This window comes from Chiloscyllium punctatum, chromosome 6 (assembly GCF_047496795.1).
Source record: "Chiloscyllium punctatum isolate Juve2018m chromosome 6, sChiPun1.3, whole genome shotgun sequence".
NCBI classification, from domain to species: Eukaryota; Metazoa; Chordata; class Chondrichthyes; order Orectolobiformes; family Hemiscylliidae; genus Chiloscyllium; species Chiloscyllium punctatum.
Window position 1 is genome coordinate 77,932,356 of NC_092744.1, and position 17,802 is coordinate 77,950,157.

At 42.1% G+C, this 17,802-nt stretch overlaps 1 protein-coding gene across 1 annotated transcript in view; it reads left to right on the forward strand.

The window, feature by feature from the left end:
- Window positions 1-17,802, forward strand: part of sned1 (sushi, nidogen and EGF-like domains 1) — a 154,736-nt gene that overhangs the window by 85,926 nt on the left and 51,008 nt on the right. Inside the window, exons 10-13 of the mRNA XM_072573058.1 lie at window positions 2,892-3,029; window positions 4,421-4,531; window positions 14,778-14,894; window positions 16,894-17,010. Of these exons, the coding sequence (XP_072429159.1) occupies window positions 2,892-3,029; window positions 4,421-4,531; window positions 14,778-14,894; window positions 16,894-17,010 (483 nt within the window). The remainder of the gene's footprint in view (window positions 1-2,891; window positions 3,030-4,420; window positions 4,532-14,777; window positions 14,895-16,893; window positions 17,011-17,802) is intronic.

A 17,802-nucleotide genomic window follows, 5' to 3' on the forward strand; every position in this document is an offset into this window, starting at 1 on the left:
CCTGACATGCTCACTTGCTCACATACACCCAACGCAATCACATTAAATACAAAACCCCACAGACTTCAGCTGGCTTCCCATGCTCTGACTTTGTTATGTTTTACTCCTACTCTGCCAGATTTACAGACCCTTCACCGAACCCTTGCTCCCTGCACCCTGCACCCTGCACCCCGCAATGCGAGCTGTATTATATTTACTGGTTATGTTCGAACATATTATTTCAGTGAGTACAGCCAACTGAGATAACTGATCTCCCTAGACGGCTGGTCTGTGACGCAGTGTGATACAAACAGTGTGGTTTCAGTTCCCGCATTACCATGAAGGACTAAGCTTCTTGCGCTCTCCCCTTGTCTGAGGTGTGGTGATCCTCAGGTTAAACCATTGCCAGTCCTCGCTCACTCGCTCTCTCTCTCGCTCTCTCTCTCGCGCTCTCTCTCTCACACACACTCTCACACTCTCTCTCTAATTAGAGAACAGCCCTATGATCTGGTAGGACATTACTTTCAGTGCCTTGTATAATTCAGCAAACCCACCCTATCCCCACCTACTTTTCTACTTCATTCGCTTTTTGGGGCAGCACGGTGGCTCAGTGGTTAGCACTGCTGCCTCATAGCACCAGGGATCCTGGTTCAATTCCCGCCTCGGGCGACTGTCTGTGGGGAGTTTGCACATTCTTTCAGTGTCTGCGTGGGTTTCCTCTGGGTTCTCCGGTTTCCTCTGACAGGCCAAAGATGTGCAGGCCAGGTGAATTGGCCATGCTAAATTGCCCATAGTGTTTGGTGCATTAGTTAGGGGGAATGGGTCTGGGTGGGTTGCTGTTCAGAGGGTCGATGTGGACTTGTTGGGCCGAATGGGCTGTTTCCACACTGCAAGGAGTCTAATCTAAATCAAATTAAAGGCAATGATCCATTTGCCTTCTCTATTACCCGCTGAACTAGCATTTTCTAATGATCAAGGACTCACAAATCCTTCTCTTCCTTGTGACTTACCTCAGGTCTTTCTCTATTTAATAATATTCAGCTCCTCAATTTTGCTTTCCAAGGTGCATAGCCTCAAAATTTCCCTCCTATCCCATCTGCCAAGTTTTTGCTCCACTCGTTTAACCCATCAATATCCCTCTTTGCACTCTTGTGTCATCCACACCATTTGCCTTCTCATCTAATTTTTAAGCCATCTGCAATCTTGGCTATAGTGCATTCAGTTCCTTTATCCAAGTCATTAACAATGTATTGGAAATAAATGTGACCCCAGCACTGATTCTTATGGCATTCCACTAGATACAGATTGCCGTTCTGAAAATACTTGCTTCTCCCTATTCTTCTGTCTTCTATTAGTTAGCCAATCCTCTATCCAAGCTTAATATATTACCCCAACACCATGGGATCTTATCTTTAATCAGGAAGCCTGTTTCATAGGAGACAGCAAAAATGCGTAGGTTCAAATGCAATTTTAACATAATATTCTAGGATTCAATATATGAGTAATTTGAGACACGAGATGTGAAAGCATGCTGGCCTTCATAGCGTGAGGATTTAACAATTGGAGATTTCTTGCTGCAGTTATACAGGCCACACCTTGAGTATTGTGTGCAGTTTTGGCCTCCTAGCCTGAGGAAGGACATTCTTGCTATTGAGAGAGACCAGTGAAGTCCAATCATCAGACTGATTCCCGGGATAGAGAAAGTGAGGACTGCAGATGCTGGACATCAGAGTCAAAAGTGTGGCATCTGAGGAGCAGGAGATATTGAATTTGCAAGATCAGCCATGATCATATTAAATCGAAGGGCCAAAGGGCCTACTCCTGCACCTATTTTCTAAGTTTCTCCATGGTAACATGTCGTAAACTCGGGAGAAACAGTAAGTTGTTTCAGTAACACTGTAACAGTAACACCAAGTTAAGCTCAATGAATGAACCTCTGGTTCTGAAAGCTCTGGAGCTTTTCCCACCAAGTATCTGAATTTGTTGTAAATAGATAGTATAGAGAGTGATGGCTGTGAGTATTCAGTGATTTTAAAAATAGCTGTAACATTGGACTGTCAGGGTGGTCAAAGGAAACAAGGTAGCTTTTTCTTCACCTTTCTATTCTAGTTCCTCTGCAAAATTAGCTGCTTCTGACAGTGTAAGAAATATCAATGAAAAGACCAAAAGCTTCTCACAACGGGATAGCCTGTAACAGGTGATATTATGCCAAACATATGGGAATTTTATTCTAATAAGATGTACAGAGGATGCCATTCCCCATGATATGAACAAAGACTTCTATTCCAAACTGTGTATGTTAGAGGCAGCCGCTCCTTAAGTCTAGGCGATGTCTGTTTTGAGAATAGCAGTCCACGCATGTACATTTTTCCAGAGTAGCAGCCCCAATGCATATAGCAGTTTTACTATGAATAGCAGTCTCATTTAGATATTTTCTGATTAGCCTCCTCAGAGATGTTGTTATATACCTCTAGAGCAGGTGGGGCAAGATCCCGGGCCTTCTGGTCCAAAGGCAGAGACACTACTACTTCACCCCAAGGGCCCTTAGCAGCCTCTGTTGGTGTTATAGAGAATAACAGACCGGTGTTAATTACAGTGGGTAACAGCCCCGGGAAGCTTAAGAGTAGGTAACAGACACTATGTACATTGCACTGGATAGCAGCACTTGTATATGTTAAAGAGAATGACTTATATTGCATACAGTAGCTGATGTTGTGTAATTGATATAGTATAAAAACTGCGCAGATGTTCCTGTGTCTTTATGGCTGTCTGTGATACTGAATGAATTGTACTCGTTTATGAGGCTTGGTTTTGCCATGTCCACTGAAGAAAAACAGTTGGAAAAATACAGTTGGATTTGGTCCTAATTGGAAGATTCCGTTCCATGACATTTCTTGATGCTTTTACCAAAGGTGGGCCCACTGTCGCCCCAAGTGTCTGTCGGCCAAGTCCATGTCAGAACGGGGGCAAATGCAAAGAGAATGATGACGACGATGATGGCTACCTCTGTGACTGCCCTGAAGGATTTACCGGCCGTAACTGTGAGAATGGTACGTGTGAGCGTTTTACTGTCCTCAGATGTACTGTGAGAAGTCTGGGCTGGACTTCAGTAGATCTGTATTTTCAGCTGTTCACACAGCTGAGAGTATCAGCTGTTCTCAATGGATTTATGTTAAGGACCCCTATGAATCTGCAATTGGACCCAACTGCTGTACAGAAAAAGCAATAGTGCAACTTTAATCAGCTGGTGGGAATCTGAATATGTTTTTCAATCAACTCTGAAGTCAGGAAGAGCTGGCCTGTCTTATTTGAATGCTGTATTGTACATTTTGCTGAGACTAACAGCATGGGTGCAGCTCTAAGAAGGCGGTGATTCCAGATAGTGGAGGCAACGGGGTCAAACCCTCCCTGTGCCTGGACAATATCACCATCTTAGCTCAAATCCAGTAGGGACTCACTGACTGTGGGGGGTGGGGGGTGGGGGGGGGGGGGGGGGGGGTGGTGCGCATTTGTCAGGGAGACATAGTGGCTCAGTGGTTAGCACTGCTGCCTCATAGCAGCAGGGACCTGGGTTCGATCCCACCTTCAGGCAACTGTCTGTGCAGAGTTTGCACATTCTCCCTGTGTCTGCGTGGGTTTCCTTTGGGTGCTCTGGTTTCCTCCCATACTCCAACGATGTGCAGGTTAGATGGATTGGCCATGGAAAATTCAGGGTGACAATGATTGGGTGGGATACTCTTCGAAGGGTTGGTGTGAACTTGATGGACTGAATGGCAGTGCCACTGGGAGAGGTGAGCGCTGCTGAGGCAGTACAGTGACTGGGAGGGCACCTTCAAATGGAGGTGTACATTAAAATTAAACAAACAATAATAAGAGGGAAAGCCATCGGACCCCTTGGAGAGGGTGTGGAAATCCCTCAGTGTTGATTGTTGGAGCTGCCCTTGTTGCCTGCTCAACCCTCTTCGGGTCTTGGAACCTCTTGGTCTAGCAATCACACTGTCTGCTGCAAAGAACCCATCTCCTCCTCTGAGCGCACCTCATCCTCCGCAGCCAGCAGGAGGCAGCTTCCCCACTGGGGTTAAACTCCAAACAGCCAGAAGTCCAACTCCCCCCTAACGGAGGCCAGTCAAACACACATTCCACTCTTGGGTTGGAATTGCCCAACAGTAAAAATGCATCCTTATGCTGCTCCTTGTTATTTTCCTAGTCCCCTCGCTCCAACAAAAAAAAAGCAGATGAGAAATTCAGTTCTTGCTGTTCATTCCGTGATGTGAAGGATGGGTGTGGCCAATTCACTGGGGAACTGATTGTGTCACCTGACTCTTGAGGACATTTTGCACGAATCAAAAAAAACACCGTTTCACCAGAAGTCGATCAGGCCATGGCCTGCACTTAGCATCCTGCACTGTTACTGAAAGGATTTGTCTTCCTTTGCCAACAGAGGTGCTCCAGCCCTGCAATGCCCACCATCAATGCCCACATGGTGCTTCCTGCACTGAATATGGAGGGACCTACCGTTGTATCTGCCCACAAGGACCCAGTGGGAAAGATTGTGAGTTGTGTATTCATCCATTTTACACTTGGAAACATGGAGAAATGCACCCAGACATTAGTCTGTAATAAACCACAGGGTCAGTGAGGAGCAACAAACGGTTGGGTTAATCTCAGTTGTATTGAGACAGGGCGCTGGGATGAGATGTTAATGAGTAGCAGTGTGAGGCGCTGGATTAGTGTCAGCAGACATGAGATAAATCACAGTTCATTTCCACACACGTGACCTCTACCACCTTGAAGAATGGGGACACCAAACATAAGCAACTACCCCTCCAAGCCACACACCATATTGACTGGGAACTGTATTGTTGTGCCTTCACTGTCACTGGGTCACACTCCAAAAGCTCACTCACTAACAGCACTTTGGGTGCAGTGACATCCCAAGTGATTGAACAAGGCCAGTAATCACCTCATCAAGCGCAATTAGGGATGAGGAAAAATGCTAGTCTTTCTAGTGTTGTTCATTTGCCTATAAGTCACCACATTAGTCTGGTGTCGAAATTGTTTGGCCCATTGTGCCTACTATCTGAAAGTACTGAGTGCTATTTACTGAGGGCCATTCTCCTACTTCCTCCCCATGATTGTGCACATTCTTCCTTTTCAATTAACAATCTAATTCACTGTTGAATGCCTCATTTGGACCTGCCTCACTACACTGTCAGGCAGAGCATTCTAACCACTCACTGTACGAAAAGGTTTTGTTCTCATATTGACTTTGCATCTTTTTGCTAATTGCTTTAATCCGGTGGAGTCTGGGTTCTAACATGTTCAGAAGTGAGAACATTTTCTCCCTATTTACTCCATTCAGACCCCACATAATTTGAATACCTCCGATCTCTTATATAAACCCTCTCTTCTTAAAGGAAAACAAGGATAACGTCTCCAAAGTGAAGTGTCTCATCCCTGGAGCCATTTTCATACAATCCTAGAGTCGTACGGCATGGAAACAGACCCTTCGGTCCAACCAGTCCATGCCAAACTTAATCTCAAACGAAACTAGTCCCAGTTATCCATTTCTGGCCCATATCCCTCCAAACCTTTCCTATCCAAATGGTATAATTGTTCTCCTAACCACCACTTCCCCCAGGAAGATCATTCCACACTCTCTGTGTAAGAATATTTGCTTCTTGTGTATTTAAAAATCTTTCTCCTTAGAAATGTGCCCCACGTCTTGAAATTCCCCACCCCAGAGAAAAGACACCCATGCCCCTCATTGTTTTATAAACTTTGTTAAGGTTGCCTCTCAACCTCTTACACTCCAGTGAAAAGAACCCAGCCTTTCTTTATAACTGAAACCTTACATACCCAACAACGTCCTGGTAAATCTCTTCTGAACCCTCATGATGCTCCCCTGCACTTAACCATTGTCTTCACATCCTTCCGAAAGTGCGGTGCTGAGACTGGACATAATGTTCCAGCTGATTCCGGACTAGTGTTTTATACAAATTAAAGGTTACCTTCTTGCCTGTGCCTCAATAAATAAAGTCAAGGGTCTGTATGCTTTATTAACTGCTCTTTCTACATGTCTATCAACTTCAATGACTTCATGACATATGTACCTGGGATGCTTTGATCCTACATCCCCTTTGAAGCTGTACTTTTTCTTATATCATAGAACATAGAAAAGTACAGCACAGAACAACCCCTTCGGCCCATGATGTTGTGCCAAGGATTATTTTAAATCTAAAATAAAATAGCCTAACCTACGCACCCTTCAACTCATTGCTGTCCATGTGCATGTCTAGCAGTCGCTTAAATGTCCCTAATGACTCAGCTTCCACCACCACCGCTGGCAACGCATTCCATACATTCGCAACTCTCTTCTCGTCAATCCTTATTCTTCCTACCTTGAATTGCTCCACGTCCACCCTCTTCTGTCCAGCCATTCCACTAAGTTGTCCACGCCCTTTGGAAGTTTTAAGCAATCCTTCTCATGTTTCACATTGCTCACAAGAATGGATAAGCTGAGTCAAATATTGAAAGTGTGCACCAGGGTTTAGGTCATTAAAATATAACAGGAAAAGCAGGAATCCAGTGGGGAAGTGCATTACGTGTGTTCCCCCAGCCCAAAAATCATTCCTGCTCTCTATTGTCTTCCTGTTGCTGACTTAATGAAATGGGCTTAGTAAGTGACCTCATTGAAAAGGCACACATAGGTAGCAATCATAATATGATTGAATTTCATATTCGATTTGAGGGAGAGAAGAGTGGATTGAGGACTAGTGTCTTAAATTAAGGCAATTACGAGGGCTTGAGAACAGAGCTGACTCGATTGAACTGGGAAACTATGTAAAGGGATAGGTTGGTAGAGATTCAATGGCAGATATTTAAGCAGATGTTTCAGAATACCCAGAATTAAAGTGAGAAAGGAAGATTTTAGGAAAGGGAAGCACCACTCAGGTTAACTAGGGATGTTAAAGATAGTATTAATCAAAGAAAAGGCATATAATTCCATGAAGATAAGTGGCAGATGAGAAGAGTGGGCAGAATATGCAGAACAGCAAAGAATTATGAAAAGATGAATAAGGAGGGAGTAATTACAGTATGAGTGAAAACTAACTGAAAATATATAACCAGATGGTAAGAGCTTCTATAGATATTTAAAAAGAAAAATAATGCATGAAATAAGCATTAGCCTTCTGGAAACGGAGACTGAAAAACAAATAATGGAAAATAAGGACACTTTTTTTATTCTAGAGGATATAAACAAAATCCCAGAAATAATTGTGAATCAGAACCTGAAAGAGTTTAGCAGCATCCAATAGTTACAATCATTGGGGAAAGAGTATTGAGAAATTTATTAGAGCTCAAATCTGACAAATCTCCTGGTGCAGAGGAACTTCAAAGTTGGATATTAGAAGAAGTGGCTGCTGAGATAGTGGATGAATTAATGTAAAGTTTCCAACATTTCCTAGATTCTGGAAAATTCCCATCAGATTACAAAATTGTGAATGTGACTTCTCTAGTCAAGAAAAGAGAGAGACAGAAAACAAGAAATGTACATGCTAATTAACCTAACATCTGTCACAGGGAAATTGCTAGAATCTATTATTAAGGGGTTAATAGTAGGACACTTAGAAGTTCCTAAGGTATCAGGCAAAGTCATCATGGTTTGGTGAAAGTTAAATCATATTCAACTAATTTACTAGCATTCATAGAGAAAGTGAGAAGCAAAATAAATACAGGGAACCAGCGAATGTACTATATTTGGAGTTTAGAACAATGAAAGGTGATATTATTGAACCATATAAGATTGTGTGGAGATTTGATGGGTGGATGTGGAAAAGATGTTTTTCCTTGTGGGAGAGAATAGAACTGGGGAACACACTCCGAAAATAAGAGCTCTCCAACTTAAGACTGAAATACAGGGAAACATTTTCTCTTGGAAGTTTGTGAATCTTCTGAAATGAAAATAGCATCTGTGAAGGAAATCAGAGTTAACGTTTTGGATTCAGTGACACTTCCTCAGAATTTTCAGAATCTCTTCAGCAGAGAGTGGTGGAAGTAGGGTCATTAACTATTTTTAAGGCAGATTGTTGACCAGTGATGGAGTCAAAGGTTATCGGGGTAGGGAGAAGGGTGGAATCTCTAGTTCACATATCTAACTAACTTTAGGGTTTAACCAAAGCAGCTTTTTGATAAGCTTGTGAAAAAACAACATACAGCATAGAGATTCTAATGAATTGTTACCAATAGTAATAGTTCCTTCTTTTCTGAGTATTATTTTGTCTGAGTGCAGTTGAGTGATGAGCAGCCCAGCACTGCCTCAGCCTGGTTCCAATTCTTTCTCATGCCTGGACTGAGACATTCCACACCATGGAGTGGCACCAGGCTGTCTCAATTGTGGGATTGCAGATCAGTGAATTGTTTACGGGACGGGGATCCAGTTCATGGGAGGAATGTGGAACAATAGAGGGGTTATGTAACATAGCAAGGCAGATTTATTCTAAATCATAAACACAAAGTACTGGAGAAACTCAACAAATCAGACAGCATCTCTGGAGAGAGAAAATATGCTACCATTTTGAGCTCAACCTGACCTTCCTTCTCTCATGTTGGTCCCCACAGCAACGTCCACAGACCCAGTCTGGCAGCCATGCCCTTTAGGACTCAAACAGCTTGGTCCCCAGTGATGCCTCCAAATCACTCTTGGTGTTGGACATTGAAGTCCCCTCTGTGCTCCCTCCAAGTGGGTCTCTCCATGAAAAGTACTGATTTATCAGTGAGGAGTGGGGCAGGGGAAGGCTAGGGATCTGGCTGAGTGGCTTGCTCAGTCATTTCAGTCAGCAGTCCAGAGTCGACCACGTTGCAATGCTCTGGGATCACATGTATGTAAGGCTGGGTAAGGATGGCAGATTTCATTTTTTTAAAGGACAATTTTTTCAGTTCCTCCTCCCTTCCGTTTCATGATTTACAGCTATTTCTTGAATGTTACTTTTATCCTTCATTGTGAAGACCGATGCAAAATACCTGTTCAATTTATTTGTCATCCCTTTATTCTCTCACTATCCCTTATTCTCAATTTCTATTAGATGACCTCCACTCACTTTATCAATTTTTTTACTTCTTAAGTATCTATCACAACTCTCATTATCTGTTTCCAGTTAATTTTCTATTGTACTGTGATGTTATTCTTAACAATCTTTTCGTTTTCCTTTGCTTTTTTTGTCCATTCTTCTGATCTGCCATCTATCTTTTTAGCAAGTAAATGCTTTTTCTTTAAGTTGAGTACTACCTTTAACATTTGTGGCTCACCACGGATGTTGTGTCCTCATTTTTGGAATTTCTATTTCTTATTAGAATGTATCTATTCTGTGTGTTCTAAAGTATTTCCTTAAATGTCTGCCACTGCCTCCCTATTAATCAATCCCCTAAACTAATTTGGCAGTTCACTTTGGTTAGCTCTGCTTACATGGCCTTGTAACGACCACATATTTGCACCATCACTCAGACTACCTTTGACTCCTGTGACATTGCTCTCTCTTGACTGCGCTTCTGTCTCCACTGTTCTGCGGTTGGATCGCTCATTCCTGCCTTTGTTACTTCTAAACTTGACTATTCCAATTCAATCATAACAGATCTCCCACATTCTACCTGCTGTGTACTTAAACGGTCTGATATCTTGCACTACATCGCAGTCCACTAACTTACATTGGCTCCTGGTAAATCAACACCATGATTGTAAAGGTATCATCTATGTTTTGAGCACCCTCCATGCACTTGGCCTGTCCAATCTCTGTAATCTCCTGCAGTCCCACAACCCTCTGGGATATCCATACTCTGCTTATAATGGTCTTCCGAGCATTTGCAATTTGAAATGCGCCATCATTGGTGGCCCTGCCTTCAGCTATCTAGCCCTAGAATTCCATGAATTCCTTCCGTGCACTTCTCGAACTCACTTCCCTCTCTCACCTCACTTCTTAAAACTTACTTCCAAGCTCTTATTTTGTCTCCCTAATGTAACTTGATTTCTAGTGCACTGTGCCATACTAATGTCAAATGTTGTAGGGTGTTCTATTGCATTAAAGGTGCCACTTAAATGCAACCTGTTGTTATTGGCGTCCAGCCATTACTTCAGGAGAAGATGGGGAGAAACTCCAGAAAAGGCAACCACAACTACATGGGGTCTCTGAGAAAGCAGATGGAATTCTCTGCTTTTTAAATCAGCACATTAAGTGGAGATGCTTTTCTAAGTTCCAACTTTTTGAAAAGTACAGATTCTTGTATTCAAGAAGTAAGCGGGGGAGATGGGTGATGGAGCAGTGTCACCAGGGCGGGGGAAGAAATAGATATTGCCCATCACAACATTAAGCAGTCTGAGTGGAAAATGGATGTATCAAAAGTTAACTACCGTCACAGATGTATTGCAACAGAAAAAGGAGGTCTCAATAATTTTATTGCATTATAATAAGTAATGTGTTTGGAGACTCCTGAAACCGCCACAGTAGGAATTCACATAACACTGCCAGTATATCCCCCTGGTGGTAATGCAGAGCATCACACTACAAATTGTCAATGCTACCAGCTTCTCAACTCACAACGCTGCAACTTGAACGGAAATGTGCTGCTTAATCTGTGAGAAATGCATACAGTGCCTTTCGTGACCTCAGCTATTCCAACGCACAGCACAACCACTGAGGTGCTTTTGAAGGTAAACAGTGTTGTAATATACACACATACACACACACACACACACACACACACACACACACACACACACACACACACAAGCTCCCACAAGCAGCAGCATGATAATAACAAGATGATAATATATTATTATTAAGCTGGTTGAAAGATAAATACTAAGCAGGCAACGCCGCAGCTCTTCTTTGGCATTCGATCTTATATTCATGTAAAAGGTAAAGTTGCCATAGTTTTACCAAACCATAGGGGTTGCTCATCCAATAGGGAGTGATGGCTGGTGGTTGTTTAGCCTGAGGGTCACCATGCCTCAGCTGGGGGGAGGGGTTGAGTAGGCAATCCTTCATGGTAACCTCAGCCAGTGTGGGAATTGAACCTACATGATTGGTGTCACTCTGCATCACAAACCAGCCACCAAGCCAACTGAGAGAACAGAAAGGGCCTCAGTTTAGCACCTCCTTCCAAAAGGCACTACTTTCTACAGTACAGAACTACCTCATTACTGCACAGAAGTGTCATTCTCAATTATGTATCAGACTGGAATATGAATTCATAGCCTGCTGACCAAGAGGTGAGAGTGTTGCTGTACCATAGTCGATGACTATTTCCCAAGTGTACTGTAAAGTTTATATGTCTGCATTTACATTCCAAACAACTGGCTACATATCATGTGACTGAAGTGCAAAGTTTGAACCATTTGCATCTATTGCTGTAACACATTCTAATTGGCGAAACCACTAACACACCCCATTTTGATAACTAGGGAAGTCGAGATGGTTTTAAACTAAACAGTTGGGGGGAAGGGATCAAATACGGAAACCTGATGGTACATCAAAGAGTAGAGACACAGTAAGAGAAGAAAATAGTTATATAGGAAAAGAGAGTCAGAGAGTGGGAGAGCAAAAAAGAAAGTGTGCATTATTCATTGTAAGTAAACAAGTTGACAACACACATTGAAGTTAACAAATGTGATCTGGTAGCTGTTACAAAGACATGGCTTTAGAATGATGAGGATTGGGTCCTGAACATTGAGGGGTATATGACATTCAAGAAAACCGGGGAGGCAGTGGCCTAGTGGTGTTATCAGTGGACTCTTAACCCAGAGACCCAGGTAATGGTCCGTACACCCGGGTTCAAATCCCACCACAGCAGATCGTGGAATTTGAATTCAATAACTATCTGGAATTAAGAGTGTGTGATGATCAAGAATCCATTGTCAATTGTTGGATAAACCCATCTGGTTTACTAATGCCCTTTACAGAAGGACATTGCTGGCCTATATGTGACTCCAAACCCACAACAAGGTGGATGACTCTTAACTACCCTCTGGGTAATTGGGGATGGGCAGTAAATACTGGCCTGGCCAAAGTCTTTGTGAATGAATTTTTTTCAAAATAGGAAGCCAGATAATGATGGAGTAGTAGTGCTGTTATTTGTGGACAGCATTTGTGAAACAGTTAGAGACTACCTGGTTCCTGAGATTGGAAAGTGTCATTAATTTGAGTGGTGTAAAGACCATAACTTAGATTTTCTTTATACTTGATTGTGGGCTGGCATTGGAAAAGGACAGCTTTAAAATCAAAGATTCTGGAAGGAATTGCTGCACTTTTAAAATAAAGTTACTGGACGCATTGTGACCTTAGTTTGTACTGTCCCCTTGTAAGGGGAGATAAGGTGTGTGCGAACTGAGATTCAGCCAGCAACAGATTGCTGACTTAGTATTATATAATGTGACAAGATTGATTAATGACCTCTGAGTTAAGGCACCCAGACGTAGCAGCACAATTCCACAATATGATGGAATTTTACACCCAGTTTGAAAGTAGGAAACTTGGGTCTAAGACTAGTGTGTGAAATGTAAATAACTGCATGAAAGCTGTGGGAGCTGAAATGAGCTTGTGTACTCAGCAGGTGGATAGATCAATAGACACACAGTAGCAGACATTTAAAGTGATATTTTAGAAAACTCAGAATAAACATTAATATTATCAAGACACATTCTTAAAGGATGATCCACTATCATGGTTAGTTAAGAAATTATGGAAAGCATCAGTCTTCAGGAAAAAGCATACAATTGCAGAAAGATGAGTGGCAAGTCAAATGATTGGTCGGAATATAAAGCGCAGCAGAGAATGACCAAAAGGTTCATTAGGAGGAAGAAGTTAGATTGTTTCTACAGGAATTTAAAAAGGAAAAGAATATGTAAAGAGTGGGGAATGAAAAGGAGATAATAAGGAAAGGGTGGTGAAAAAGACAAATATCTTGTTTCGATCTTCACTGTTTGGAAAACAAAATAAAGCATTCCAGTAATTGTTTAAATCGGGAGGTGGGATGGAAAGAGAAATGTTGTGCAATTTCAATCATGAGCAAATAGATGGAGCTCGTGTCCAGGTCAAAGTGGACCTTATCCTAGGGTCTTAAAAGAAGCGGCTAATGAGATAGTGGATGTGTTGGTGTTGATTTTCCCATTTTCCCTGGATTAAGAAAAAATTCCATTGGTTTGGAAAGTAGCAAACGTAACTACTCTATTCAAGGAGAGCTGGAGGCAGAAAACAGGAAGCTATAGGGTAGATCACTTGATGCCTGTCCCCTGAGGAAAATTGGCCATTAAAGAGATTATGGAAAGGGATACTAGAAAAATTCAAGTCATTGAGAAGGGGCAACATGGTTTTATCAAAGATAAATCATATTTAACCAAGTTATTAAAGTTCTTTGAAGGAATAAAATATGTTGTGGAAAATGGAAAGCCTGTGAATGTAGTATGAGTGCATTTCCAGGAGGCATTTGATAAGATGCCCCATCAGTGTTATTGTGGAAAATAAGCACTCATGGTGTTTATCTATAATGATGAAACGTCGAATGGCTGGAAGCAAACCGAGTATGCATAGATTGGTCTTTGACTGATTTATAGAGTCATAGAGATGTACAGCATGGAAACAGACCCTTCAGTCCAACCCGTCCATGCCAACCAGATATCCCAACCCAATCTAGTCCTACCTGCCAGCACTTGGCCCATATCCTGATGAGAGGAGTCTCAAAGATTTTGGGCTTGGGCCTCAATTTTGTGCTTCAGTGACTTAGATAGGCCGAGCGAAGGAGTGGTACCTGAATTCACAGACGGGTCGGAAACTATGCTGCGAAAGAGAGATAAAGAATTTGCAGTCAGGAGACTGAGTGATTGGGCAGAAATCTGGCAGATAGAGTACAATGTGAGAAAATGATAAGTAGTTCATCTTGACAGGAGAATTTTTTAAAAAGTCAAATATTACTTAAATGGAGAATAACTACAGAATTCCAAGGGACAGAGGGGTTTGGGTGTTCTGGTATACTATTCACAAGAAGTTGAGGACAGGTATAGCACGTAATCAAGAAGGCAAATGGGAGCAATCCTTTATTACATGAGGAATTGAGCATAAAGGTATGGATGTTATGCTTCAGTTACACAGGGCATTGGTGAAGCCGCCTCTCTCATACTATGCAGTTTTGGTGTCCTTATTTGAGGAAGGATGTGAATGCATTGGCTTAGAGGATGTTCAGAAGATTGATACCTGCGATGGAGTGAATGTCTCATAAGGATATGGTTGGATGGGCCAGACCTGTTTCCACTGGAGTTTAGACAAGTGAGGAGTGAATTTATTGAAGTGTATAAGATCCTGAATGGTCTTAAGATTGTGAGGAGAAAGGGATGGCTCCTGTTGTGGGTGAGTCCAGAGCTTGGCACACTGAAATAAAATTAGCAGTTGCTCTTTCAGGACAGAGATGAAGAGTATTTTTCTCTCTCTCAGAAGATTGTGTGACTTTGGCACACTTTGTCTCAGAAGTGGGTGGAGGCAGGATCATTGAATTTTTTTTCAGGCAGAAGTGCATAGACCCTTCAGACAATAAAAACAATGATTCTCAAGTGTAGAGGTGAATGTGAAATTGAAAACGCAAACAGGACAGCCATAATCCTATTGAGTGATGAAACAGACTAAGGGCCAATTAGCCTGCTTCGACTGCGATTTTGTTTTATATTGACACTCCATCATGCATTCATAAATGTTCATCTTAATATCAACATTGGGTTTAGATAGGTGTCACTAAAATCTTTTCCTTGCTTCCAGTGATGCCATCCCCATGTGACTCTGACCCCTGTCAGAGAGGAGGGACTTGCAATGAACAAGATGGCTCCTATACCTGTCAGTGTCCACCGGGCTTCAGCGGGCAACGCTGTGAGAAAGGTCTGTTTTTAACTCATTTTTTCATCTCTTCCAGAAGCATAGTCTGTGGTCTATTGACACTCTCACATTCAACATAAACTGTTCCTTCTGTTATGGCACAGAGTCAGACAGCCAAACCAAATCAGCCTTCCTATCTCTGTATTCCCAACACAGTAAAATTAAAACCTTGAAATCTCTCAAAGTTTACCCCAATGGATTAAATAGCCAAACCCTGCAAATAGTCAATTCTCAACACTTCTTTGTAGTTTAAACAAAAGATTTCATAACTGAATAACAATGCAGTAACTTTAGCAAGGAAAAATTAAACCACAAAGTAATCTAATTGATAACTTTATTTAATCCAAAAACATTTGTTTTCAGCCCTATTCACGCAAACGACTGTTAGGATAAACAAACACATTTAAGAGATAAACAAAAGAAAACAATTAAACAGTCCAGATTGCTTGTGGTTGTCACAATGCACTGTTGCACAAGCATACATGACTATTTCTTGATTGCTTTTTGGAAGATGGTGATCGGAGCCACCTTTTCCAATAAAGGCAGAGACACTCATAACTTAGTTTCTGTTCTCTGAACCTCCGATAGTTCACAACGGAAGGTAGGCAGAAAGCTTTCAAATCTTCGTGCGAGAGCATCGGCAAGCAAACTCCTCCTCCACAGAAAACACAGTCCAAAACCTAATTGGAACTCTGGCCTCTCCATACCAGGCTGACCATTTCCCCATGAGGTCCCAGTTACCATACAACATTGGCCATCTACTTGAGAAGCTATCCTGCACTTGCTGGAATCAATTCCAGGTAACTGACCTCATTAATGGCCAATATCAGCTATCTGCTCTCCCCTAGTGTTGAGGTATCTGGGGAAACTTTTGATCAAGATCCAAGCTGCAGTTAATTTCCAGGTCTGGCCTCACAACCAAACGGCAGTGTGTTTTTTTTCTGTTTTGTTTTTATACAAGCTGCCTACAGTCTAAAGGTCTTTTTCAGTTCACTGTTCTTGGTTCTCAGCTCCAAACCAAAATTGATAAAATATTAAAATAAAACAATGAAAAATCAGCAAAAGTTTTAACACATCAGTTCAACTCTTAGCCTTGTACAGACTACGATTCCCAATGTCCAATTTATTGACCAGTTTTTTATCCAAGTCAACCTTTGCAGCATTGTTCTTAAAATTCTGAGCAGGCACAGCCTGGAACTGATTACAGTTCAGCTCTGAATTAATAACGGCAGAAATAATAAATAGGCAACCAAAATGTAACCTTTCAGTTTTACACTCATACAACATGGCATTGCGCTGAGATTAAACTGTGGTCTGTCTGTGTGGTAATATACAGGGAACTGCTAGTTTGGATTTTCGCTATGCTTAGCTTTCCCTGACAGTTCTTCATAGATCAACATAGAGGTATCTTTACATTGTGTTAAATTCTGTCTCTACCTTATGCTGTTATGTTTATTTGTAGATAGAGGTTTGTTTTGTATCTAACCAATACTGCACCTGACCTCGTAGCGGTTTGGTGGGAAACTGCAAAGAAATTTGACTCTGTAGCCAATCTATTCACCATCTGGGTAGGGAGTACGTAAAGGGTAGTTTAAGAGGACTTTGTTCTATAATATTATTATCAAAGCTGAGAGTGTACTTCTGTTGCCAAGCCCCACGTTATACTTATTTGATACGATCGTACACAGAAGTTTGCTTTTGTTTCCAAATAGTACCATAGCTGACCGAGGAATGTTTGGCAAATCAGTGGACAACGTTTTTCTACACTTTCTGATTTCTGCTGTATCTGACACAGGAACATTTGGGTGCACATGGGGACGTTTTATCCATTGACAGCACTCCATCTCCCAGAGCACGGGTTTTTTTTTTAAGTAATGTGGTTCTGCTACAGTGAGAATCTTTTCTTGCCCTGCACACTTTGCAGAGAATCGCCAAACGCACACCCTTTGAAATTGAGAATAAGTCACCTTCAAATGAAATAATTTTTTCTCCATTCTCTCAGAAAGACTCCGCTCTTGTGCGTCTAATCCATGCCGGAATGGTGGAACCTGCAAGGAGGCTCACGGAACTTATCAGTGCATCTGTCTGTATCGCTTCACTGGCAAGAACTGTGAGACGGGTATGTCCAGTAAACGATGTGCAGCTTGCTTTTCAGAGAGTTGACTTTAGGGATTCCATGTGCTGTGTATATACATTGCTGTGACTCTTTTATGTCCTGCATGGAAGTCAGTTTGTTTGCTGTAATATCTGCTTTGTAACCTATTCTGTTTTACTGGTTTAAGGAACTATTCCATGGATCAGGTTGTAAGTTTGCTCGCTGAGCTGATAGGTTTGTTCTCAGACGTTTCCTCACCATGCTAGGTAACATCATCAGTGAGCCTCCGTTGAAGCTCTGGTATTCTGTTCCGCTTGTTACTTCTGTGTCTTGGTCTGTTGTGCTGGGTGACATCACATCCGGTTCTGTTTCCGAGAGGTTGGTAAATGGGGTCCAAATCAATGTGTTTGTTAATGGAATTCCGGTTTGAATGCCAGGTCACTAGGAATACCTGTGCATGTCTTTGTTTAGCCTGTCCCAGGATGTATTATCCCAGTCGAACTGGTGTCCCTCTCCATCTGTGTGTAAGGACACTAGTGATAGTTGGTCATTGCCTTTTGGTGGCTAGTTGATCTCATGTATCCTGGTGGCTAGTTTCCTGCCCAATGCAGTCCTTGCAGGGTATTTTGTATATGACATTTGTTCTGCTGGTTGTTGGTATGGGGTCCTTTAAGCCACAAAGTGCCCGGGACCTGGCTTCGATTCCAGCCTCAGATGATTGTCTGTCTGTGGCATTGTACCTTCTCTCCATATCTGCCTGGGTTTCCTCTGGGTGCTCTGGGCCATCTCACAGTGTAAAGATATGTGCAATTGGTG